At 45.6% G+C, this 26,905-nt stretch overlaps 1 protein-coding gene across 9 annotated transcripts in view; it reads left to right on the plus strand.

Moving 5' to 3' along the window:
* Positions 1 to 25,965, plus strand: part of LOC108164903 (amyloid-beta-like protein) — a 52,111-nt gene extending 26,146 nt beyond the window's left edge. For 2 of the 9 annotated variants that reach the window (XM_017300871.2, XM_017300872.2), the window contains exons 3-12: positions 6,622 to 6,792; positions 19,336 to 19,474; positions 19,594 to 19,815; positions 19,878 to 20,632; positions 20,699 to 20,851; positions 22,851 to 23,000; positions 23,420 to 24,144; positions 24,219 to 24,363; positions 24,433 to 24,612; positions 25,053 to 25,965. In XM_017300871.2, coding sequence (XP_017156360.1) covers positions 6,622 to 6,792; positions 19,336 to 19,474; positions 19,594 to 19,815; positions 19,878 to 20,632; positions 20,699 to 20,851; positions 22,851 to 23,000; positions 23,420 to 24,144; positions 24,219 to 24,363; positions 24,433 to 24,612; positions 25,053 to 25,160 — 2,748 coding nt within the window. In that variant the 3' untranslated portion in view covers positions 25,161 to 25,965. The remainder of the gene's footprint in view (positions 1 to 6,621; positions 6,793 to 19,335; positions 19,475 to 19,593; positions 19,816 to 19,877; positions 20,633 to 20,698; positions 20,852 to 22,850; positions 23,001 to 23,419; positions 24,145 to 24,218; positions 24,364 to 24,432; positions 24,613 to 25,052) is intronic. The other 7 variants (XM_017300876.2, XM_017300875.2, XM_017300874.2 and 4 more) reach the window with 7 other exon arrangements.
* The last annotated feature ends 940 nt before the right edge of the window (positions 25,966 to 26,905 follow it).

Below are 26,905 nucleotides of genomic sequence, written 5' to 3' on the forward strand. Positions count from 1 at the left end.
AGTGTTAGTATGTGTGTGTGTGTGCTCTGTCAAAGCACTTGTCTGACTTACCTGAGAGAGAAGGAGAGTGAGAAAGAGCGGTAGGAACTCGAAGAGATGGAGCAAGAAATGAAGAAATTTTTAGGATTTTACTTGATGCCAACTTTTCTCCAAAAAAGTTTCCGCTTCCCGTTTGCGTTTTCTTCCTACCTTATTTCTCAGATTTTTCATAGCAGTTGGAAGCAGCTTTCGATCTGCATTTGTATGTGTGTGTATGTTAAATTCCTTGCTTCATACACTCACACTCACACACACAAATACGCACTCACAGAGAGAGAGATAGACTGACACATGTTTGAGTCCAAAGATAGAAAGGAGAGGCCAAAGCAAAGGGAATTTCATGGCAAATGACCAAAAGCCTCACGCTCCACATGAACACTGGCACCCCTCCGAGGCAGTTGCAGGCTTAGTGTGCTGAGTCATCAACGAACAACCAACAACAACCACATCGCTTTTGACACTCGAAATTGAGCCACAAGCAAACGGAACGAAAAAACGACAGCTAAAATTAAAAAAAACCAACAAAGAAAAGATGGGAAAATGATGCAAAAAAAAGAAGTTAAATGGCAAAAAGCGAAAATGCACAAAAGACAGCAAAACGTAGAAAACTCATAAATAATAGCCAAGCGACACACAAGACTCTCTCTTTCTTTCTATATGTGTATGTCTACATGTGTGTGTGTGTGTGTGTGTCAAAGAGAGACCAGCTCTGGCCAGCTCCCAAAGAGTCCCGCTGCCAGAAAGATGGGGCAAACGTTTCCTCAAATTCCCAAAACTTTAACTTACTTCGAGCGACACGCTACTTAGGCAACACTGCCCACTTTACCACCCTCCTTCTCCCCCTCCCCCTCCCCATCCCCTGTTCCAACAGTCCCTCCCCCATTGGTAGCACTTGCTTGTGGCTATTTTTCACAATTTGTTTCTTCCTATATTTTTTGTTAGCTTTTTTTGCACTTGCTACGTGTTTTTTTGTTGAAGTCCCTGCTTTTCCATTTCCCACTCTTTTCTCCGCAGCCCCCTCTGCCCCGTTTCTCCCCCTTTCCTCCTTGCCTCCCTGACCATTTCTTCTGCTTGGCTGTTGGCCCGCCAATTTAACATGCAAAGCATAATTCGAATGCCCTAAACACTGCAGGAAGGTGGCCTGGACAAGGTTTGGGGCACATGGTCTGCGGTTGCTCTACCTTTTCCTACCTAAACTCGAGCATACAATACTCAATCATTTCTATAAACAATCGATAACTGTTATAGCTAGGGGTTTTGATTCGAAGCAAATTTAAAATTATAGTATTCATATTTGGATTAAAGAACAGATTATTTAGATGTGTTTAAACTTTAAAGATACAGTCGTTGAAAATATTCATATAAATATAGATACACATTTTTCTTTTAATAAGTTTCAGCCAATTTCTGTCTGATAGATTTGGTTGAAGACTGTGGTACAAATCAGACATCGAACGCACTAAAAAGTGTAAAAGATATTACGGAAAAGATTTATCCTTTATTTATTTATTTATTGTGTACTTATGTCAGCTTCCGCTACAGATAAAACGTATGATATTATTGAAATATAGTCGAATCGAACAACTTTCTCAACAAAATTACTCGTGGTACACAAGTACACAAGGGAGCTGCTACAAAAATCAGTCCATATAGCCACGAAACGGTCTGTAGTTGTAAATTTAAACCGATCAGAGCATTTTTTATTCCTTTTCCATCGCCCTCGCTGCCTGGGCTCCGATAGATTACGGGACGCAGACCAAACACAAAAAAAGAAGCATTTTCGTTTTATTTTGCATTAAAATTCTATTTGTCTCCAACTCAGATTAAGCATAACGTTGGGTAAGACGGAAAAGAAAGAGGCTATGGGAAGGACGAACTTTTTTACGTGTGTTATTATAACGCAATTTTCTTTTGTTTGTTTCGCTTTGCTCCCGTTTCCCCTTCTGTTCTGTTCTCTTCTCTGTTCCTTCTTCTCGCAAAGTTCGAGCTCAGCTCGCTCTCTCTCTCTCTCTGCCTCTCTCTTTCCCAAGTGTCCTGTTCTGGGCCTGTTCCAGGTTCCCGGTTCCTGGTTCCCAATTCCCGGACCCTGGCTCCCGCTTGGCTGAAATTAAAATATCATAAATTTGAGTTAATTACGGTCGAGTAAACATTAACATAATTGTGTTTCTGTCGTCTCAGGTCGGCCCTGCTTTCACTTACGGTCCTCTTTTGGCGCGTCCCGTGACTGCGCCGGCTCTGCGCCGTGACTTCGTTCTGGCCATTATAAGTAGCCCCCAAAGTACTTATTGCCGGTTTGCTTTGCTCTCGACATTCTACCCTAGAAACATTTCCATATACATCTTCAGTTCCCTCCACCATGCGGCTGGAGGGAGACGGCTCTGAGTTTTTATATCGAAAGTGAGAATTGAATGCGGTTTGATCTCGCCCGTTTTTCAAAAGTCTACGTATGAGGAAAATGAGGAAAAGAGGTATATTTTCGTTTTCCTCCACTGCAGTGGACTGTACTGTCCTTGGGTATTTCTCGAAAGTAGTTTTTGTTGCACACTTTTCGGTGCTGGCCCATATGGTTGATTGTTAAGTTGGGCACATGCGAAACAACGAGTTTACGGGGAGTAAGCGGAGTATTTTCCGAGTCAGCAGTTAATCAATGTCCATTCACTGCCCTTAAGCGTGTTTTTTCCGCTCCCCTAGAGGTCGGGCAATGCCAAAACCTGTCGCACCGCCACGCCCACGACCATTGGGGAAACATAGAGACACTCATGCGTGCATTTGATTACAATTTGTCGCCCTTTCAGCTTGTTCAGCAAACACAGCGGATGCAGTGGGGAGGGGCGGCGGAGGGCTGCGGGGCTGGGGGTGCTGCCATGATTGCCATTCAGCAACGAATGCAGCAGCAACGAATGCAGCAACAACAATTACGGCAACGGAAGAAGAAGGAGAAAACGAACAGAGACGATAGCTGCAGACGGAAGCATAAACAGACGCGCAGCAGGTGGAAGGACTGCCTGTTTGGTGGGCGTGGCCTAGCTTGGCCTGACAACTTACTGCCGGCGGCTGTTGCACATGCACCACGGCCCATCTCCAATCTACCCCCCACACTCCTTCTCGTCAATGTTGTGGATGTTCGCGATGCAATATTTTCTTTTGTCGCTTGTCCCTTTGTCAGACACTGTCTGTCTGTATATCCGTGAGTCTGGTCTTGGCGGCAGTTGAATGAATTTCTTTGATATCAACTCAAAGGCGCGCCGAAGTCGTGCCTGGATTATCGTGGGGTATCCTTCAATCAACTACAAAGGAGGAACTGTAACTTATGTTCCTTTAAGAGAGTTTTTCTGTGTCATTCGCAAGAAGCTTTCCTGTCTCCCAAGCCACAAAAACCTAAAATTCCGCATAATTGTCGCAGGACATGCATTCGTTTGCTCTCTCTAGGGCATATACAAAAAAAGATATGACACTTCCGCTCTCTTGGACCCTCTCTCTCTCTCTCTCTAACTCGCTTGCTTTGGCTTTTCGCGAACACACACACACAAAAGCATGCATGTCATATTATTTTGCGGCATCCGTACATTAGTCTGAGGTCCGAAGTCTGCAACGGAAGGCAACTTAAACTGATTTGGTTGTCAAATAGAGGTCTCCCTCTATCTCGGCTCCCTATATCTACATGGGAGTATATGTTTGCATGCATATGTGCCTCTCTCTCTGGCTGTGTAATACTCTAAATTTCTCCCTACTTTCCTCTGTAAAACTCTTCTACTCTCTAGTCTCTGCCTCTCCCTTTATTCCTGTCAAATTTGTCTTTGTGGCTTTGTTTGCACATTGCGTTGCCATGGTTAGCGACATTATTATTGCCCCACTCAGCACGCCCTCAGAACCACCTCAGCCCACCCCCCCCTGTAACCCATGTCACACTCGTTGTTGTTTGTTGTTTGGCATATGCCATTGTTGGTGTTAGTGTAAACAACGTAGCAGCAACTTGGCCCAGCAGTAACGGGGGGCGTGGGCAACAACAAGTGCAGTCCTGGTTCCAGGCCCAAAGCCAAACAAAATCTGCATAAGCAAACACTCACACACACACCCATAATAGAGTAGAGGGCATTGCCCAAGCCCATGCAAATGTGTGTGTGTGTGTGGGGGGGGGGGGGGGTGGTTCTTTGGGTCTATGTGTGTGCATGTGTGTGTTGTTGCTGTTGTTTTGGTTGAATTATTAGATTGCCTGGAAAAATGGCTGCACATCCTCTCTGCATTCTGCTCCTGTCGGAAGGCGTCTGAGGAGCAACGGACAAACTGATAAAAGCTTCAGAACCACATTGGCGCCTTTTTGCCAACTTAATTACTTTTGAAATAGTTGAACGCACACCAACATACACAAATGCGAGAAGGAAAAGTGCAGGAGGAGTGAAATGGAAATGGAAAAAGGTAGAGATAGAGGCAAAAGCAGAGAAAGGGTTATGGACTGGCGCACACCCAGGAACTGAGCCAAGACTCAGAAGAAGCTCGAAGTACGTGTACGAGTATAATGCAATGCATATTTCAGCTGCCTGGCAGCCGGAAGTCGGCTTTAATGAAGTTTTACAAGTATCCGTTACTTTTGAAGCAGTTTAATGCGTACGGCCAGGCGTGCACATGGCGTGTTGGAGGTGGACATGGAGGGTGCATCAGCTCGTAGAGCGTGTGTGATGAATATGAATAGCTTCACTTTGTTCGTTTCTTTTTGTGGGAAGTGGGAGGTGGGAAGTGGGAAGTGGGAAGTGGTCGGTGATAGGTGGGGGACTCTGGGAATTCGTAGGTTTTTCCATCAATACCTATAAATATTGATTAAGACCGAAGAGACGCTCAGTGTTGGTTGGTGTTGATGCAGTGTCTCTAAGGCAATCTTTCTTCAGGTAAGCCTCTAGACATGAATAAAAGCCAAGACTAAAAAAGGATAGTCCTTTTTCCTCAGAACTAAGATTAAATGTAACGATAAATATGTTTCCTTCTACGTGTATTACTTCGCTTTAAGATGGAAAGGGATAATTTCTGTAAAATGAGGAAATAGAGGAGTGATGAAAAGTTCCCATGAAGGACATTCCATTATCTATCAATGAGTATCCTGCCACGTTCCCCGTTGGAGTTTAAGCCCAAAGCTGGAATTGCATTTCAGTTTGAAAACGTGTCTCTTCAGGAGATATTCCCAATTCGATGCAAACTTCTGGCCTCGCAGAAATCATCGTTTTGCAGGTGGTCCGTGAGTGAATGAGTAAATATATTTCGCGTATTCTGGGAGTCGCTTGCATCCAGCAAGCTTCACGAAACAATGCAGGAGCAGAACAAAGGCAAACCCTGGGCGGGTAAACTCACTTGGAGAGAGCCGCCTGCTCCATTTTGATTGTGCCAGCCCAAAACTGTAACAAAGACCAGGGACTTAAGCCCCCAGTTTTGGGAAAGACCAGACAGAACGCAGGGAAGAGCCAAATAGAACAGAGCGGGAGGTGGCACGGAGGTGGAAATTGAAGCTGTGAATTAAAAGCAAAGCGCAGATCGCAAAAAAAGTTGATTGTTCCCGGTCATAATTGAGAGCTGGAAAGCTTTGATTGCAATCAGCGTTGGCATTGTCTCCGATCTCTCCCAGGCCGTATTACCCTTACCCTGGCTGGCTGCGCCATTCTGATTCTCTCGAATTGTCGGCCATTGTCTCTGGTGATTATCCATTTTATGGGTAAGCTAGAGGTTCATATAAACTGGTAGAAATAGAAGTGTTGACGGCTGACTGAAATGCTGTTTTTCTCTGTTCTATCTCTGCATCGCCTCTGGCAGGACATCAATCAATCAATGTATCAATTGATATCGTTATGCATAATTTGCCAGAACATTCATCATCTGTAGAAAAGAGAAGGAGAGAGAGAGAGGCAGGGACTGGCCTGGCCTGTCCTGGCCTGGCCTGTCGACCTGACTGCCCATGTCATGTGGTAATGAAGCGTTTACCCTCTCCTTCCTAATGACATCCATTAATTGCTCTTTGGCACGGTGCTAGCCTCTCATGTGAGCTCTCCTCTGCTGCCGTTCCTGATCTGCCTCTTCAGCTTCTGTGCCAGGCTTTGGCTTGGGCTTGGGGCATCATTTTTTATCGCTTTGGCACGCCTCCCCCACACAGAGAAGAGGCTGGTTGGGGTGTTGCCTCAGGAATGTGGGATGTGCACAATGTGGCGTATGATTAATGTTCCTTGCGATGTCTTTGTATACGTATACCGCTCTTTGCTGTCTTCTTTCGTGTTTCGTATTCTTGTCTTTGGCTTTCTTGATTCCCCATTCTCCCCCCACACATTCACAGTCACACGCACAGCAGGACACACGTATACACATATCTGGCATTGCGTATACGCATTGCTAAAATTTCCTGAATTAAAATTTTCGAAATATCTTGTATGATTTCGGCCGCTCTACAGTACCCGACTACTTTTTACGCGTTTGAAAGGATCTGAGGGATGGGCTAACAGTACTGAAAGTCAATTAGAAATATCTGATTTAAAATCAAATAACCATTCGTATCAAGCATTTCTATAAAATCTGTTTTTCTATTTATTCTATGCCGTTTCTCTGCAGGGCGCCTCGCCACGCTGGGAACCGCAAATAGCTGTGCTCTGCGAAGCCGGACAAATCTATCAGCCGCAGTATCTGTCCGAGGAGGGACGCTGGGTGACAGACCTGAGCAAGAAAACAACTGGCGCCACATGTTTGCGTGATAAAATGGATTTGCTTGATTACTGCAAGAAGGTAGGTACTGACCAGTTGTTGGAGGGGGGAGGGTTGGAGGGGAATACGGGAATGGCCCATAATGCGGTAGTGGCTGTAGCTCTCATTCCATCTGCGCTGTCCCTTGCATTTGATTGAATTGAAAGCATAAGCCAAAGAGGAAGCCGCATGAAAATTTGCAATTTCCATTGCACTTTGCATATGGAAAAGTTCCTTGATTCCTTCATTCCGTTCCTCCCATGTTGGGATTGCGCATTCCCCATGTGGTCAGCCAGTGGGAGTGGGGAATGGGGTGTAAAAATGGCACCGACAGAGGGCAGGAGGAAATGAAGCTTGCGGCGGCTGCGAAAATGTAATTTTATAGGGAGGCTAACGCTCAACTGAGGATCTACAATGCAGGAGGAGCAGCAGCCGCAGCAGGAGCAACAGGAGCAGTGGAAAATACACACTGGTGTACATATAAAAAAATTGTTGAAGAAAACCAATAAATCAAAAGCAGCCACCAATGGTGTGTGTTGTACAGGGGGCTGAAGGGCGGGGAGTTTGGCACAGGAGTGGTTCTGAGTGGTTCTGGGCGTACGTATATGGCATCAACAATTTAATTTGCGCTGCGTTGAAAGCGTTTACATTGAGACAACATTAAACGGCACTTCATTAATTTTCCATTTATTTTCGCTTTTTGCTTTTTGTGCCGCTTCCATCTCCAATACGTTGCATGTGTGTGTGTGTATCTATCTCTGTGTACATGACATCTCTGTCGGCGCTGTCATAAATTGGCATTCCATAGTCAACATTTTGTCCTGCTTCTCCTGCTACTCTTTGTGCTCCCACCCCTGCCCTTCCCTCCTGCCTCCTGCCTTTTGCTTTTTTAATTAAATTTTTCTTTTTCCTCTCGCTAGCTAATGTAACCGTGGCTGCTACTCATGATAATGACGAAGCTGCTTTTTTTGTTAAATCATCATCATCATAATCGTCATCAGAGACTCAGCCACGTCAAATGTTCAATAAATACTCATAGTTCATAAATATTTACACCTCATTGGCATTTCTCGACGGCTCTTACTGCGGGTACCATGGAAATGTGTGGAGAGTGACACATGGCAGGGAAAATGAAATCAGATCACAGACAACAGTTTTCCTTCCGCGTTTGTCAATGCGAAGGATTGTTTTTTTGTTATTCTCTAAAAACTTAAAACCTTACTACCCAGAGCAAGAGCTTCAAAAGCCATCAATGGACGAAGAATTAGAATTCTTTCAATGAATCGTGTATTTCCTATCATACAGTCATTAGTCATGAGCTTTAGTCATTCTCTTTCTGACATATACTTGGATCCCCACTTCACTTAATCTTCCATTGATCGACCAACGAGGCGTAGTGTTCTTCGTAATGCGCTTTTATGCACTTCTCAGCGATGTATACTTCGTGTACACTTCAATCGTATCTTTACCGACTCAAATACTGGTGTTTCACAGCATACCTAGAATTCACATATTTTATATACTATGACAGTTTACCAGTATAACAATTATTAAAACCTAGCATGTCTCCCTAGTAAAATCAATCAACAACTTTGTCCAGATATATAATATATTTGTAGTCTGAAATTGTTTATTTATTTCCCTAAATCAAAATGAATACGATCGATCAAAAGAACGCAGTGCGTCGAATCCATTCGTGTGGCAATAACTACTATAAAATGTTGGATGTGCCTCACAATGCCACAGAAGCTCAAATATTAATGTCCTTCAAAAAGATGGCCAAGAAAGTACATCCAGATAAAAATTTCGACCCCAGAGCCACTAACACCTTTCAAGCCCTTCTTAACGCTAAAAATGTCTTAATGGATAGTACCATGCGCAAAGACTTCGATCAAAAACTACGTTGCAGCTATGGCAAGACCAGGTGCAATCGCTACGGCAATTGCAAGCGAAATGGCGGATCAAATGGCGGATCAAATGGCGGATCAAATGGCGGATCAAGTAGCGGATCAAATGGCGGACTCGACGCCCGACGTAATGGCGGCCGATTCTCGTCGTTTAAATCTCAATGGGCCTTTATCGCATTGATAATCTTTGCCTTGATAATGGCCTATCTCTTCTATATTCCCAGCTATAGCCTGAATAGCTCGGAGAAGTTTCCACTAAAGTGCACGACCACTAACATAAAGGTTCCATATTATTTAGTACAGAGCCGGGACTGCTTCACGAAATATAAAACTTTGGGAAAGATGTGGGAAATAATAGTCGAAAACAATTTTTGGAATACTATGCGGCAAGCATGCAATGCGGAGATGCATTACCGTGATATCTTGTTGGAGTATGCTCGCCAAATGCAGATGCCGTCGTGTGACAAGCTGGACTTTTTTACAAACGGATACTAGTTTTCATATAATTTGCTACTACTACTACTAAATTTATTTTCGATAACTAAATATGCTATAAGCTCAGTTGATGATAAGCTCGTTTGTTTTAATTGTACCCGGTACTCAAAATGAGTACTGGTGTATATTAGATTTGTGGTGAAAATGGATGTGTGTAACGTCCAGAAGGAATCGTTTCCGACCCCATAAAGTATATATATTCTTGATCAGCCTAGTCCATAGCCAATAGCCAAGAGCTAGAGCAACGACATTTTATATCCAGACTTCTGTGATATGTCACTGTTACAAGTCAATTTCAAAACTTTGTCCCGTCCACTTCTGCCCCCACAAAGGGCGAAAATTTGTGGCAGTAGGTGGCAGTAGGTGGCAGTAGTCGTAGAGGATGACCATATCTTCTAGAGTGCACAATTTGAACCAGATCGTATAATTATTATAGCCAGAATCAAGAAAACAATTTTATTCTCTCTCGATCTGTCTCTCTCTAACACACAGGTTTCATGGTCGGCTTTGCCTATTGCAAAAAATGAGTTCCTAGATCTCAGAGACTATAAAAGCTAGAGCAACCAAATTTTTGATCCACACTCCTTTGATATCGGACCATGACGAGTTAGTTTCAAAATTTCACACCCACTTCGGATCGGATCATTTTTATAGCCAAAAGGAACAAATTAATTTGCAGTGGCTACGCAGCGCCCGACGACATGTTCAGACACGTTTTCTGTCTCTACCGCACGCATACATTCTCGCTCAATGTAGCCATACTGACTATGTATCGGGTGTAAATTTAGATTTATTTTGCGGTCGCCGCAGCAACTCACAACGTTCCCCCTCGTTTTCTTCTGAATTTTCCTGAACTCCCGAGACGGGAACATCATCCTATCTCTCTCTTATGTCGAATGCAGAGAGTATTCGACAAAGTAAGCCACGTTAAGCTTCTGTATAAGGTCTGGGAATTTCAATTTTTCAATTTCAAATTATCTACGGGGCTAATATTGATCAGTCCACAGAAAGGACAAAATTCGAATATAAGTCTCGAATTGATGCTCTTAGTTTCGGCAACTGTAAGAACTGGACCATCAAAGTTTGTTGTAACTAAAATCTGTTTAACGTTTGTATGCGTATCCAACATTAGAGGAATATGGAGTTGCGATTAGTTTCCGAGTAGCGAAGTGAGACTATCGTCGATATGTGGACTATAGCTCTCTCACTAAAGTTAATTTGTTCTTCAACAAATTCCGATTCAATGGTTCATGCTTTCAATTATGTGAGAAATGTCTGAATATCTCGCCTAAGGATGTGTAGAATCGGGGAAACAGTCTGCAATAAGTGAATGAAGCTTCCCCAAATTAGAAGACAAAATATACTCTACAATACATATATATATATATCAAATGGACACCTTTCTGTGCTGTATTCTATTTATACAATTAACGCCGAAGCAAGTGCAGGCACATACTTTGGGCCTCTCCCCAAGAGAAACTTCTTTGAGGCTCTCAGGGTTAGGCCGGCCAGCTGTGACTCAGGGTATCTAATGCGGTTTCAATGTGCAAGCATTGAAGTTTGGTTTAAGGTCGAATCGGGTGGAGTAAGGTTGGTATGGTTCGTCTGCGTCCATGGCTTTGTGGCCTTCGCTTTGTGGGCTCCCTGCCTTGGCTCAATCATCGGGGGCGTCATAACGTCATCTGTATGCAAATAATGAGCCCGACGCGCTGTCAAAACTGTCGCATTTGAATCTGACAGTCAAATTGCATGACTCTGGTCTGGTCCTCATTCTGCTCCTGTTCGCCTCGATTGTTCTGCTTGTCGCCTGCAGTTGCTGCCTGTTATTGCCACAACATAAATCGAAATTATATAGAAACTCACACTCTCTACACACCTACATACCTACACATTCAAAACATATGTATCTGTGATGTATGTAAATGACAAATATTGTATTGGTTTATCATTTGCATTTTGCTTTTCCGTTTCATTTGGTGTCCTCTTTTTTTTGCGTACGAATATGTGTTTTTTTCTGTGATATATTTTATGTAATTTTTGCTCGCGATTTATTCGATGCTGCTGTTTCTGTTGCCCCGCTACTCCTTTCATGTTAAATAATTATGGTAATTTATTTATTATTAATGTCGGAGGCAATGTTTTTGATGCGGCTCCTGCCGCCCCTAGGCGGTCGGCTCCTGTCCATGTTGTGGCCACTCGTCATGAAATGCAATAACATCATAATTAAAGACAACAGCCAGTAGCCATCGAATCGAATGGTATTTGGATGTATGTACGTATACTCGTGCTCCATGTGTATGCGAAATTTGGAAAGAGGATGTGGTTGGTACGCCGCTGGCTAAGCGACTTGTTAGGCCTTGCTGACCGCACACACAAACTGTTTCTGATGATGGTGATACTGCACTATGTTGTGCGTTGCCCGTTGCGCGCTGCACGCAATTTTCAATCCGCGCCGCTGCCCCATGAAAAGCCTTCATAGCAGCCTGGCGCACAAATAACGAAGGTCCCGCCCCCACGCCCACGCCCAGGCCCAAGCCCAGGTCCAGGCCTCAGCAAAGGCAAAGTGCGAGTGGAGTTTTTCCCTCCATTAATGACAAGCATGGTCCAGAGCGGGCGGGCCGGAAAAATGGGGCAGTGGCAGAATCACTACAAACTTCAACCTTAAACATTTGGGCCGGGTAAATTTGGCTATTTGCATGCAGTTTTTTCACTCACTTAATTCACACTCGCACACAGAGATATGGAGAGAAAGAGGAGAGAGGAGAGCACTCTACGCGTTCCATTCCACTCGTTTCGCCACACGCTAGCAAATAAATCAGGCCGCCCCGAAGTATGCAACACTTTTTTGAGCCACAGCCCCGAAAAAACCTAACGAATGCTTCGCCCTGGTCTTCCCTCTTCCCACCTCCCTTTTGACTATGTTTTTTGGCTTTACCTTGGCGCTCGACGGGAAAGAAATTAATTAAAAGCCTTTTATTGTCCTTTTGTCCATCTACTCCCCTCGACTACCACCCCTTAGCTCCCCTCAGTAGTCCCCATTCCTCCATCAGAGGCTGCGCTTTCTGCTGCCACCCGCTGGAGAGTGCTGCACATAACATATTTATGTTGGTATTTATTTTATTCTTTTCAATTTTTTTTGCCAGTTCCAGTTCCAATTCCAGTTTCAGTTTTTTCCTGGTCTTATTTCCATTTTGGTGGAAACTCAACTTTGCTCCTCCATGTCTCACCCGTCCGAACTCTGGCAGTTTGCTCGCTTACTCTGCAATTCAAATGGAAATTAATTAATTTGCTGGCAGCCCCGGTTGACGGGGCACTGTTTGCCTTGCGGTGTCAGACTTCAAAATGTTGCCAGCTCTGTATTTATTCCCCTGACCCATCTCTTCCGCGGAAAATCCCCGCTATGTTTGCCTGTTTGGCTTGGCTAATGAGTTAAATTACATGTCCCATGGATGGAGTAGAATGCCCCAAGGGGTGGATGCGAGTACTAGTACGAGTACGAATATCAAAAACATCATGAATATCTGTTCTATCTGTTCGGTTTTCTTGACCTCCCATTGGCAATTCGAGTATTCTGGCTATTTTCAGACGAGATTTTCGAGCTGGTTAGTCAGCGGTTAGTCAGCGAATTCGGGCAACTCCGCATTAATAATGATAAATGGGACTTTCTGATGAGTTGGTCTCCTTTCAGCCGCCATGGTCAACCCATTTGGTAGTTTGCTTGGTAGGGTTATGTCCTTCTTCATTTATATAGACAAGAAACTTTCATTTTGCGGGCATAAGTCCCATACAAATTCAATTAACCGCATTCAATTCGATAGGCACTGCGGGAGTGCGTGGGGGCCTGAAGTGTAAGCTCATTTTGTTGAAAATCTTATTAGGGTACTGGACGAGGGCCACGCATCCGCGGACCAGAACGTTAATTAGGAAGGCTTGTAATTGAATATCCCCCAAAAGCGTTTACCGCCCACAGAGTCCATTTGTGTATGTACGAGCATTTGTGTTCATATGCTTGCGAGTCCACACATGTATACTTGTATACACATATGCAGAAGTGTGTATCTGTGGCTATGAAATTCCTTATCAGCCAGTCATTAGTCACGGGCTTTAGTTTGTCTATTTCTTGCATTGATTTGGCATCCCTCGCACACTTCAGCGACGCGACTCATGTTCCATTGATCGCTCAATTAGCAGGAGTGCCCTCTGCTTCCCTCTGCCCGTCTCCTCAAAATTTATATTTCGCCGTAGGCCAGGCCTTCTATGAGCTTCTCAACGAGCTGGGCTCAGCCGGTTGGACTCGCTTTGCATACGTGAGTAGGTTAGTACGTTAGTCCATGCCAGCTATTTAGCCAAATTCGATGCGCTAATTATACGCTGTCAGCGTCTCAATTCAATCCGATTTGAGAGCAAACTCGTGCTCATGGCGCTCCAAACAGATACACGCCTGTTTGTGTGAATTGTGAGTGGGGCTGCGTGTGTGTGGGGAGAAGGGCGTTTATGTAGAAACGTCGCTTCAAGAGATGCACAAACACGACTGCAGCAGAGATGCTGCAGAGTCAATTGCCCTTCTCTTTGGCGTTTGCGTTGTAGTTGTTGTTGTTGTTGTTGTTTTTGTTTTTGTATAATTGTATGCTGGCTGAAATAGTTTACGCTCCTTGTAATTGCCACTCATCTGAAGTTGGCTGACCCCATCCTGATACTGATAACCATCCTGATGTTGATGCTGACGTGGATGCTGATGCTGACGCTTATACTCGTACACGTATGGATGGTGATGCTGTTGCTGTTTCTGTTACTGATGCGGTGGTTGCGGCTGACAGGTGAGCCACTCACCGTTAAAGGACACCAACGGCATCATCAGGCAGCCAGGCGGCAGTGGACGGGGCTTGTTTTTGAACTATATTTATGAGACGCCCCATAATGGCCGTATTGAAATTCAGTGAACAGGCAAAAAGTAGTTTAGTCGCTAAATAGTTTAGCCAACCATTCAGGTCCTGTGGCCTCCAGCCTCCCTTCGCCTGCTCCTTCTCCTGCGATGAGTCTGTGTGTGTGTCCAGCTTATGGCTTTATATAGTTAGCCCGGCCTCAGTGCCCATTCGCTCTCTGAGCCAGACACGGCACTCGGCAACAAATGGGTCCGCTTCACCGTTCTGCTAAGCCGCTCGCTTAAATGATTCCAAAATTGCACCACTCTAGCCCACAAAGAGGCCCATCCTGGGCACTGACACTGGTCCCGGATCCGGCGGAATTGGGAGCTGTAAAGGGTCCAGCGGTGGGTGGCTGTGGGTGGCTGTGGGTGGCTGGGGTCGGGGCCTTAATTCAATTGTTTGTAATGTTATTGGACATTTAGAGTTAAATGCTTGCTTACACATAGTGCCCATTAAAGGTGATGTATGTGCGGTCCGTTTGGGGATACTGTGCCCGAGGCTTCAGCTGTGGAAGGAAGGTGGGAGAGAGATGGCTAACAAAGTTGGATTGGTTGTTGCGTTGGCATGTACCGACGCAATTATGGATGTATTACAATTTGTCTGTAATACAGTTGACAAAAATTGAACAATGCTAAAGTGAGTAAGTATAGAAAGATGAAATATAGTTATGGTACATATGTATATATTAGTAGTATAGTATGGTATATATTTGAAGTATAAATAAGCATTATTTGAGCAGTTGAACAAATTGAATATGAGATATGTATGTCCACTTAGTGAAGTTCCCCGCCGAAAATCCCACCCAGATCCGCTGATTAGAGCTTAAAATCCCACACAAAGTAGCGCATGCAAACGAAATCCAATTGTCGCTTATAGTACTGCTAGCCCCGTGCACAAAGCCGCGTGCTGTACAACCGTTGCCATGGCACAAAGTACAGTCGCTATTACCCGTCGTATTGCCTCTTAGTGCGTATCAGCGTGCCCCGGGGAAGGAACGGGGCATGTTGGATCTCTGTCCCTTTCCGGGGACACGCAATAAAATAGAAGCCAAGCACTCAACTGACCCTTGCAGAGGAAGGAAGAAGACCGTAACGATTGTCAAAGCGAACCTTAAACACACATGCGGACACGCTAACACACCGTAAGCCACATACAGCCCCATGATGGCACCTTAAAACTGTGTTTACTTTCTACCCATTTTGTCAGGAAAAAGGACTTTCCAACGCAAAACTTTGAGCTGAAAAAACTCGACTAACGACAACAGCAAATGTGGGCATCGAAGCTTTTGATACTCCTGGCCCTTGCAGAAAATCAATTCGTCGGAATTATGTAAAAACTCATGAAACTACAGCTCCGTGAGCTTTGAGTGATAAGAAATAAGAAATTATTGGATGAAAACTACATAAAAACTTTGATAAAGATTTATATTCTTTACGTAACGAACTTCGTACTTCGTCGTTAAAAAGAGGATTTGGAACAGATAGTTTCAGTCAAATAAGGCTTTATATCGACTAATCTGATTCATAAAATATGCGCTTTATGAAGTCGGAGACGCTCCTTTGTACGCCCTCTGTAAAAGGTATCAATGAAAAGACTCTGAATAGGCTCCAACAATAATAACATTTAGCCTTTTGGCCTTAATGCTGTCCTACCCTTTCCACTCCTTCTTTTTCTCTCCTCACATACTGCGGTTTTGCCGAAGGGTGTGTGTGTGGCTGTAGGTGTAGGTGTACAACAGAGCGTATGGGAAATTATTTTTACAATTTCAATGTCAACATGTTGGCGGCGAAGAGCAAAAAAGCAGGCACGCGCGAAGGCCAAGTGGCCAAGAAGGGAAGGGAAGCGGAGGGGACGCATATGCAGAAGGGTAGATGGTAGTTGGTAGAGAGCTGCTGGTGTTTGGTGCGGGGCTTAGTCATTGAATGGAATGGACGAACTAAAAGCGAGCCTCCAGTCGGAGGAGTAAACTAAAAATACGTATACGCAGCGTGGCCACGTTTCAAACTCGTTTCACTTGGAAACGGAAGCTTTGACTGGGGTGGAACGAAACGAAACGAAATGGAGAAGAGAGGAGAGGAGACGTGCGACGAGGTGCTGCTGAGGCTGTGGATTGGGGCGTGGCGTAGCAGTGGGGCTCTGGCCAAAGTTAAATTAAAACAAGCTCAGCGGCCTGTGCAAACAAACGCCACGAGGCATGCTACACCGCAAGCCTCTTTCCGCTCCATCCCCGCCCCACAACTTCCTGTCATTGCAAAGAAGGCAAAAAATGCAAATAGAAAGTTTCCACAAAATGATTTGCCCGAGCACGCACCAGAAAAGAGAGGAAGTGAGCGAGATGCTGATGGCAACGTGATGCTGGTGGCTTCATGTCAGTGCCACATTAAAAAATCATTTTCAATAACGCGCTCCACTGCCGAGCGCAGCAGAGCAGGGACTCCCTCGTCCTCATCCGCATCCGCATCGCCATCTTCATTGCCGTGCCCCGTTGGGGCCACCAGCTCGATTGTTTGCATTTGGCATGCATTGACTGACAGAGCACACATGGGAGCTGAGCTGGTCCCACCTCTTATCCACTCTTATATAAAGATTTTATCCGGATGTGAGGCGCTGTCAAAAACGTACATCTAGCGCTGCTTTTAGCGGGACTTGTGGCGCTCACGTGGCCAGCTTAGGTAACAATGAGGTGTGGAGGTGGGGAAGGGGGTGTTGCCGCGTAGCATGCAACAGTTTCTTTATAGAACCAATCAAACGAATAATTCTGCGTTTGCGTAAAAGCCCCATCCAAAAGCTGGTGAAGCAGTTGGCATAACAATGCATGCCACAAATACAAGCAGATACAGGATACAGAATAGAATCTCAAGGATAGCCATTAAAATAGCTAGCGAAATTCGTTAATGTACTTTTTCTCATATCGAGATCCCTTGAACTTTTCAAGGATTCTTATGGCACACCCGATGGACAGCAACAATGGTTGGAACAGGGATCGCGACCCGTGTGTCCTGTTTCCATTCCTATTCCCACGTGCATACATATGTATGTACATTGTGAGTGTGTTTGCGAGAGACAAAGCGAAATGTCAAGTTTAATTGTTTGTCTGTAATTAGCGCACACACACACACACATGTCGAACCAAAGGGAAAGCGGTGCAGCGGAGCGTGGATTTTTTTGCTCTCTTCTAATTTTATACAATTAAATTTGCTTGGCTCATCCCATGTCCATGTGTATGTGCATGTATATTTATTATGTATATGTATGCGTACATGTATATGAGTATGTGATTGGCAGGCAGTGTGTGTGTGTGTGTGTGTGTGGGTGGCTGAAACAAAAGAATCAAATGCTGTTACAATAACTTGAGCTGCGTGTATTTGCCGCAAACTCTCTCAAGCGAGCCACTTAAACAGCATCACGCTCGGTTGAATATGTTTTGATTAAGCCAAGTATAACGAACACATTTGAGCCAGGACGAGGACGAGGACGAGGACGCGGACGCGGACGCAGAGAGGCTACATGCTCATGGGGTATACGAAAGTGAGTCTCACTTTCCGCAGATGTTGGTCTGTGTTTGCTTGTGTGTGTGTGTGTGCGTGTATTTGCGTTTATATACTCCAGCGACCAGGGCCTACCGGGCGACCATCGACCGCTCTGGACAGGCACTGGGCCGTGTGAATGACATGACGTCGTCGTTGTGGCCATGCCTACCTCCCACACGGTCTCCACCTCTGCCTCTGCCTCTGCTGCTGATGATGTGCGTTTCTTTATTTTTAAAGCCAACTGTATGTAAAGTAGGTGAGAAGGAGGCGGCGGGTGGCACCAGGCGCTTGTTGGTGGCATGGCTGTGTGGCACGCACGCAACGCAAGGCACAGACACCCAAATCGAAAACGCAGCTCTAAAATAGTGGATGGCCTCGAGCCACTCGCTGGACTGTGTAATACTTCAATGGGAATGTTCAAAAGTTCTCTATCAAAACCGTTTAGACAACATACTTATAGTAACTTTCATACAAAACTGTTTTACTTTCTTTATTAAAGGACTAAAAGCAGATTATCGGTTGACAAAATATTCTGACTCCAAATATCAGCTTGTATAACAGTTTTTTTTTTTTTAATCTAAGCAAACGGTTCCACACATCTATTCTACATATGCATATGCACATGCATATGTACATATACATATGTATCGTTTGCCACCAGCCCTCAATCGTGTGATCCCTGGCAGTGCAGTGTCTCCCCACTGTGCCATTATGTGTTCATATATAGGCGGCATATGGAATGACCACGGCACAAGGCCTTGCCAAGACTTGTTTTATTTTTTGCTGATTTGGGGGCAGGAACTGTAGGTGCCTGCCGCGCGGGGAAGTAAAAAGGAAAGGCGTGGCTATGAGGACGCAGGAGGCTTCACAGGAGAGAACTTTTGGGGTTTCGGTTTTGAGTTTGACTTGACATGCATCAGCATCATTATTTTGTGCTTTTAATGTTTTATTTAGCCTGGTTGCCGACAGCAATATACTGCTCGCCGATGTGGAGGGGGGTGCGAAGGGATATTTATGTACATATGTGTGTGCTAGTGTGGGTGTGTATGTGGGTGTTGTCTGACCGCCTGTTCTGTGGCAGTAGCAAGCGAGAAGCGAGTGTTGCCTACGTGCCGTTTGCACTCATTGCTTTCACTCTGCTTCTCCCTTTGACTCTTCCCCCTCCTCTTTTCGCCATCCCCATGTGCGCCATTTGCAACGAAGCACTCAAACAACATTTAAAAAGGCCTCATTTTCATGAGCCTCTCTCCGTGAGTGTGTGTGTATGTTCGTATGACTATACATACATATACGAGTATGAGAAAGTGTGTGAGTGTGTGCCACTCGGCACATAATTGTTTGAAACAAATGTAGTGCACACACACACTCTAACAATCGTACACACATGGGTGCACACACAGACACAGATACAGCATGTGGGATATTTTATTAGGCCATTCAGTTAGTCAGTCATTTAGTCAGTCAATCAAACAAGTCAGGCAATTAAAGTTTTACTGGCCATTGTCGGAAGGCAGAAACCAGAAGCCAGAAGCAGTAACAAAAAGGGGGAAACAAATATGGCCTAAACAAAGCCGGCTGGATCCAACAGAGAATCCTTTCAGATAAATGAATTCCTCATGGGAACTAGTTTAATAATGCACTAAACGGAATCGGCATCGGAAAAGGAAACTAGGACCTGTTAGGACTTGTACGCAGTTATTTATCAGGTATTATCACTATTTATTCCAGGCCTATCCCAACCGAGACATTACCAACATTGTGGAGTCATCGCACTACCAGAAGATCGGTGGCTGGTGCCGCCAGGGCGCCCTGAACGCGGCCAAATGCAAGGGATCCCATCGCTGGATTAAGCCGTTCCGTTGTCTGGGTGAGTACCTTGAATAACCCCGTCCGTCGGTTGCTACCATCTGATCCACATGTGCTCTCCACACTATCAAATACCACACCCACAACTCTTCGACGACGATCCACAACGTTTGGCTTCAGAAGGACCATTCCAATCGGACGCCTTGCTGGTGCCAGAAGGTTGCCTCTTCGACCACATCCATAATGCGTCGCGCTGCTGGCCGTTCGTCAGATGGAACCAGACGGGCGCCGCCGCCTGCCAGGAACGGGGCATGCAGATGCGCAGCTTCGCCATGCTTTTGCCTTGCGGCATATCACTCTTCTCCGGCGTGGAATTCGTCTGCTGCCCAAAGCACTTCAAGAGTGAGTCCAACTCAGTAGCTCCCTTGAGCCCCATTGAACCCCCAATTCTTCTCTTTGATCAGCCGATGAGATTCATGTGAAGAAGACCGATTTACCGGTGATGCCCCCCGCCCAGATCAGCAGTGCCAACGATGAGCTGAACCTGAACGCCAACGAGGAGGATGACAGCAACGATTCCAACTATTCGAAGGATGCAAACGATGACGAGCTGGACGACGAGGATGATCTGATGGCCGATGACGAGGAGGACGAGATGGTGGCCGACGAGGCGGCTGCGGCAGGCGGCACCGGCACCGGCACCGGCTCTAGCTCAGCCGCGGCTGGCGATGCTAGCAGCGGCTCCCTGGACGACATCAATGCGGAGTATGACAGCGGCGAGGATGGCGACAACTACGAGGAGGATGGCGCCGGCTCCGAGGGCGACAATGACTCGGACACTTGGGACCAGAACGGCAGCTCCAGCGGCGCCAAGCCCGTGGGCCTGAAGGTTCCAGTTTTCTCCATGGCATCCTCCTCCTCATCGCCGTCCAGCCTGCCCGTGGGCTCCGATGGCATCTCCGGCAAGACTCCCGTAAAGCCCGACCAGGTCACACGCATTCCCATATACTCGCCTGCACAGGCTGCAGCCAAAGACGCTGCGATCAGTAATGCCAACCATATCAATCGACTTGCTGCCGCCGCCGCTGCCGCCGCTGCTGCTGCTGCTGCTACTGGGGCTGCTGGGGCACCTCCGTCGACGGCCCAGCCCACCTCTGACCCGTACTTCACCCACTTTGATCCGCACTACGAGCATCAGAGCTACAAAGTAAGTCAGAAAGTAAGTGTTTATGACGAGGGCGCAGGTTTATTTATCGATGCAACACAAAACGTATTCTAAACAAAGGAAGCCCAACAGCGCCTTGAGGAATCGCACCGCGAGAAGGTCACCCGTGTGATGAAGGACTGGTCCGATCTGGAGGAGAAGTACCAGGACATGCGCCTAGCCGATCCTAAGGCTGCCCAATCTTTTAAGCAGCGCATGACCGCCCGCTTCCAGGTTAGTCATCCATGTGACGCACTCATCTCTCACTCTCTCTCTCTCTCTCTCTCTCTTACTCTCTCACTCTCTCACTCTGTCACTATGTCAGTGTGTCTATCTCTATTTCACTCACTTGCACTCTCCCCGTCTCTCCATCTTCAAATCTAACTTTGACTGCCTGCCTATCACCTAACCTATCTCTCACATCTATTCTATGCCCTGTATATATTCGTATATGCTTATATATGTATATCTGCATCTGTATGTATGTGTGTGTCTGCGTCTGTAGCGGCGGCGTCATTTGGCAAAGGATCATAAGCTAAGATCGGAGATAGATCGATAGCAATCGATACACGATGAAAAACACTTGGAAGATTCGATATTGAAAAATCGACGAGTAGCACTGTGGTCCGATCGGACCTTCCTCTCGCTAATGAAATTGCGATCGCAAAAAACATTCGTAAATATTCGTATGTTCACCGGTAGTCGGCCACCGATAACCCGATAACCGATATAGATAGCCGAATAGACCCTTGCCAAAGGACGTCACTGTTGCTACGTGCCTTGTAATTTGTATCTACCCCATTTGTACGAGTAGTATTAAATACCTCTACACCTTCGATTATAAGTTTTTTAAGTTACTTCCGATCCTGCTTTAACCCATTATCGTATCGTATCGTATCATGTCGTATCGTATCGTAATCGCTTCCTACTCTTTCTATAAAGTAGCTCATTAAGTCGTGTTCATTGTATCGCCTGCTTTTCATTTATGTACATACTTGTCGGCACTATCCCGATCCGCACGCTACGCATAGTGCTCTGAAACGGTACTGTACCATGCTCTGGCTCTGGATAGTGCGGGCAGGGCTGTTTTTGATTTTTTTGTGTATCCATATGTATGGCAAATGGGAGCGAAAGAGGCATCAGATTGTAATCATAACAGCAATAACAATTACAGTAACGATAATGCTAATCTAACAAATTAACGAAAGCAACATTAACCCAGTACTGCGCTAACAACAATTACAACCGCTACAACCGCAAGAACAAGAATTACCATTACCTAATATACTCAAAATACGTATACAATACTTACCTCCAAAAAGCTTTGTAGTTGAACTGATTGATTGGCTTATACATACATATACCCGTACTCGTACCATAGTCAAATCCTTTAATCCGTAATCCTTAGTTTTGACGCCTTTTCGTTTCAATCTAACCAAATAGTGCAATCCCCGCCCCACCCCGCCCCGCCCCAAGCCCCCCTCCTCCCACCACCAGAACAGAACAGACAAACCAACCCGATCCGAGCCGAACCGAAACGATCCAGTATTCCCATTGGACTGTCAGTCTTGGCCTTGTGGCTATATACATACATATATACCTACCTACACATACGTATACCTGTGTGTGTGTGTGTACTGCTCGCACTTCTCGGCAAATAATCTTACAAGCGCTGCTTACATAGCCGCTGCGCTTCTCCATTCAGAGCACAGAGCCATCTGCATCCATGTGTACATATGCATATACGAGTATCCATCCATGTCCCTGCCAGACCCGTTCCGTTCCGACCAGCCTCGAATGCTACTGCATCTGTCATTTGTGGCCTGCACATTGCACCGCACTCTCGTTCTCGCTCTCCCTCCCCCTCTGTCTCTTTCTCTCTCCCTCTCTCTCCTCTCTGTCTCTGTCTCTGTCTTTCTCTGCAGCACCAGTTCTGTAGCGGCACCACCCACGCAATTCTTGGACATTGTTCAGACATTTCTCCATCTATCCTATCGAGCCCTAATGACAGGGCTAATGACAAAAAACCACCTGACACACCCTCAACCTGTACCCAACTGCATTTCACGCGATACGAACGAACCACAGAAAATTTGAAAAGCTAACTGAAAAAATCCGTTTAAGAACCGTTTAACCGATCGACTTATTGATACCGATCGACGGAAAATTCCCCATGCTGATAATCTTTCTCTCTTGGTGTGCAATACGTCTTTATATGGGAATGTAATTTTAGACTTCTGTTCAGGCACTCGAGGAAGAAGGCAACGCCGAGAAGCACCAGCTGGCCGCTATGCACCAGCAACGCGTCCTCGCCCACATCAACCAGAGGAAGCGCGAGGCCATGACCTGCTACACCCAGGCCCTTACCGAGCAGCCGCCCAACGTGAGTATACAGCCACAGCCGCAGCCCCACTCCGTCCGGTCCGGTTCCATTAGATCCCTTCTCCTTATTAAATCGATAAGAGCGATAAGGCGGGAAGCGCATCGAAGCATTATTTTAAGTTATCAAAAGACTCTCCACCACTCAAATAATAAATGCCAGCTATTATATTTGCGGAAAACAATCGAAAGAAATATTGACAGCTTGTATAACGAATTTAATCAAATGTCCTAGAAAGTAAATTGTTCAAAGATCCGAATCGTCGAAACTTATCTTTCGTTAGACAAAAAGAGCGCTTCCCATACTCTACTGGATGCCTTATTCCCCTGGTAGATATAGAATTGGGATACCTTTTTGTGAAAGATTTTGCCCATTTTATTGTGCTTATAACGTACGGGTAATAATCTGCTGATCCCCGACAGGCCCATCACGTGGAGAAGTGTCTGCAAAAGCTGCTGCGGGCCTTGCATAAGGACCGAGCCCATGCACTGGCACACTACCGACACCTGTTGAACTCGGGGGGACCGGGAGGCCTGGAGGCGGCTGCCTCAGAGCGACCCCGCACTCTGGAGCGTCTGATCGACATCGATCGGGCGGTGAACCAGTCGATGACCATGCTGAAGCGCTACCCGGAACTGTCCGCCAAAATCGCTCAGCTGATGAACGATTACATCCTGGCTCTGCGCAGCAAGGACGACATTCCCGGCTCGTCGCTTGGCATGAGCGAGGAGGCAGAGGCGGGCATTTTGGATAAGTACCGCATCGAGATCGAACGCAAGGTGGCCGAGAAGGAGCGTCTGCGTCTGGCCGAAAAACAGCGAAAGGAGCAGCGTGCCGCCGAGCGTGAGAAGCTGCGCGAGGAAAAGCTACGTATGGAGGCCAAGAAGGTTGACGACATGCTCAAGTCGCAGGCGGCCGAGCAGCAGTCCCAATCCCCGTCCCAGTTCCAGTCCTCCTCTCAGTCCCAGTCCCCAGCCCTGTTGCAGGCACAGCAACAGCAACAGCAGTCGCAGCAGCAAGACAAGAGCGTCAACAGCAAGGAGCTGGGCATCGACGGCGGCCTCGTAACCGCAGCCAACCTGAATCTCGACACCACCAAGAGCGAGAAGGACCTGGCCGATGCCGAGTACGCCGAGGCCACTGTCAGGTGAGTACTATCCCCTGATCTGCAGATCTCTTTCTCAGAGTAATAGCATGACTGATTTGTCTCCCTCATTGCAGCACCAAGGTGCAGACCGTGCTGCCAACGGTTGACGATGATGCCGTTCAACGGGCGGTGGAGGATGTGGCTGCTGCCGTGGCCCACCAAGAGGCCGAGCCGCAGGTGCAGCACTTCATGACCCACGATCTGGGCCACCGCGAATCGGTATTTGAGCTGCGGCGCCAACTCGTGCCGCATCTGCCTAAAGCCTATCCTCTCTCGTTCTCGTTGCAGAGCTTCTCGCTGCGCCGCGAGTTCGCGCACGCGCACGCGGCCAAGGAGGGACGCAACGTCTACTTCACTCTCTCCTTTGCCGGCATCGCCCTCATGGCGGCTGTCTTTGTGGGTGTGGCCGTGGCCAAGTGGCGAACATCGCGCTCGCCGCACGCCCAGGGCTTCATTGAGGTGGATCAGGTGCGCATAATACTTGGATTGGAGGGAAAAGTCTTCTGTGCTGTGTGTTGTATTATAGTGTAAAGGATTTTAAGCATCTCTGGGGATAGCGAAGCCCTTTCCCTAAAAAACAAAGATCATCAAAGACCGCCCTGAAGAGGATCCCTTTAATCGCCTCAACTGATTTATTGGGCTCTTTAAGCTGCAGCCTGGACAAATCATTCATAAAACAAGTTCTTTTCGCGTTAATGTTCTTCAGATGAGCTCTAGCAAAGCCACGAAATTTGATATGCGTGACACGTTAGACGTTAGATTTCCCTTGCGTATAAAACATGATATATTAAAAAGTTCTATAACGATAACATTTAGCACAGACGGGCTGAAGTATAACTTTATCTTGATTTGTCCAAATTTTTTGAGTATAACATTTACTGATATTGTATCTCTGTTTCGCTCTCTAGAACGTGACCACACACCATCCCATCGTACAGGAGGAGAAGATTGTGCCCAATATGCAGATCAATGGGTACGAGAATCCGACCTATAAGTACTTCGAGGTGAAAGAGTAAGCGCCCCAGGCAGCCAGGCAGCGGTAGAGCAAGCGAGCAGGCGAGAGCACGGCACATCAACAGCAAACAGCAAACAGCAAAACGCAAAAGCAGCAGCAAAAAACCAACAATTTCAAAAGGAAACTTAAACATAATATTAAATACAAAAAATGAAATGAAGAAAAGGTTTTTTTTTCGTCAAAAGGAGCGCAGTTCCAATAAGAGATAAAAGCAGTTAAGAATGAAAGGCAAAACATGCAAATGAAGGAAGATTCGGATGAAAGTATCCAATGAATGGTAATGCATCTATATATTAAATTAAAGCAAGCAGAATGGCAAATAATATAAAGCAAGCAATTAAATTTAAGTATTTAAATGTTTAACAAAATGCAGTCAAACATCCTCCCTCTCTCTCTATCTCAAGCTCACTCGCTGTCTCTCTCTCTCTCTCACTCACTCCCTTTCCCTTTTAGACACACACACACACACGCAAGCATACAGTTTTCTCTTTCACAAAACATCCGTATTCGTACGAGTACACCGAAAAACAGTATTCTGTTGCTTTTCCCAACATTTCCCAATATTTGAAATGTGGCTCTACTTGAGAAGGAGAGAGTACTTGAGTTCAGCGAGGCAGTCGAAAGCAGGAAAGCAGGAAAGCAACACACAAGCACAGACATACATACATACATACATACATACACTAAGGAAGGAGCTAGAGTTGGAGCAGCAGAAGGACTAGAATAAAGAGAAGAGCAAAAGCAAAAGCAATGCAAAATGCAAAAAAAAAGATATTCCTAGTAAATAAATTGTCAAGTCACACTCACACAGATGTCCACTCATAGATACATTCACTCTCTTACAAACACCCACTCATATATGCAGTCACTCTCTATCACACACACACACTCGCAGACACACAGTCATGGCGGCCTCGTAGCATACTTTCGAGCATCGCCAGATCGTCAAAATGCTTGCAAAACGGATATCATATCTCAGCAACTCTTACCAAATTACGCAATACTCGTACAATTAAAGCCACGCTAAGAGCTGAAAGCATAGATACACACACATACTGAGACACTGAGACACATGTGAACCTAAGAGCTACCTACGCGTACTAATCCTTATACGAGCATGCATCCGTATATGCAGGACTCTCTATATACACACACACACGCTCCCAATATACACACACACATACAGCTATATATACGGCAAGGCAGAGGCAGAGTAAAATCCCAAAAATTATATATACACACATATATATACATATATATACATATATATATATATATATATATATATATAGTATATATACAATATATTTAAAGCAAAGCAAAAGAAATGTCCATAAATGTATTTATGTATCTATACACAAGCAAACACAACCGAAAGGTCAGGTCAGACCCATGAATAATGAATAACGATTGATCCGCTGATCGCTGACAAATGGGTGGTCTTGAATTACGAGTACGAGTATATATTGTATGAATCCGCTACGTAAAAGAAACAGAAACAAAAACCAAATGCAAACGCAAATGCAAAACGCGAAACGCTAAGCTAGTTGCAAATACAAAAACCAAAGAGAAAGCGAAGAACTTTTAGAACTTTTTCAGCATTTTGTGTGTTAGTCGAAGGAAAACATTTTCTCTCTCTCTCTCTCTTATGTTACATGTTTCACTCAAAAGCCAGCACAAAACACTCACACTCACACAGAGAGGAGGAGAGCCCTTGTTGAGTAGCCATTGAAATCCATATTAAAA

The sequence above is a fragment of the Drosophila miranda genome, chromosome XL, assembly GCF_003369915.1.
Source record: "Drosophila miranda strain MSH22 chromosome XL, D.miranda_PacBio2.1, whole genome shotgun sequence".
NCBI classification, from domain to species: Eukaryota; Metazoa; Arthropoda; class Insecta; order Diptera; family Drosophilidae; genus Drosophila; species Drosophila miranda.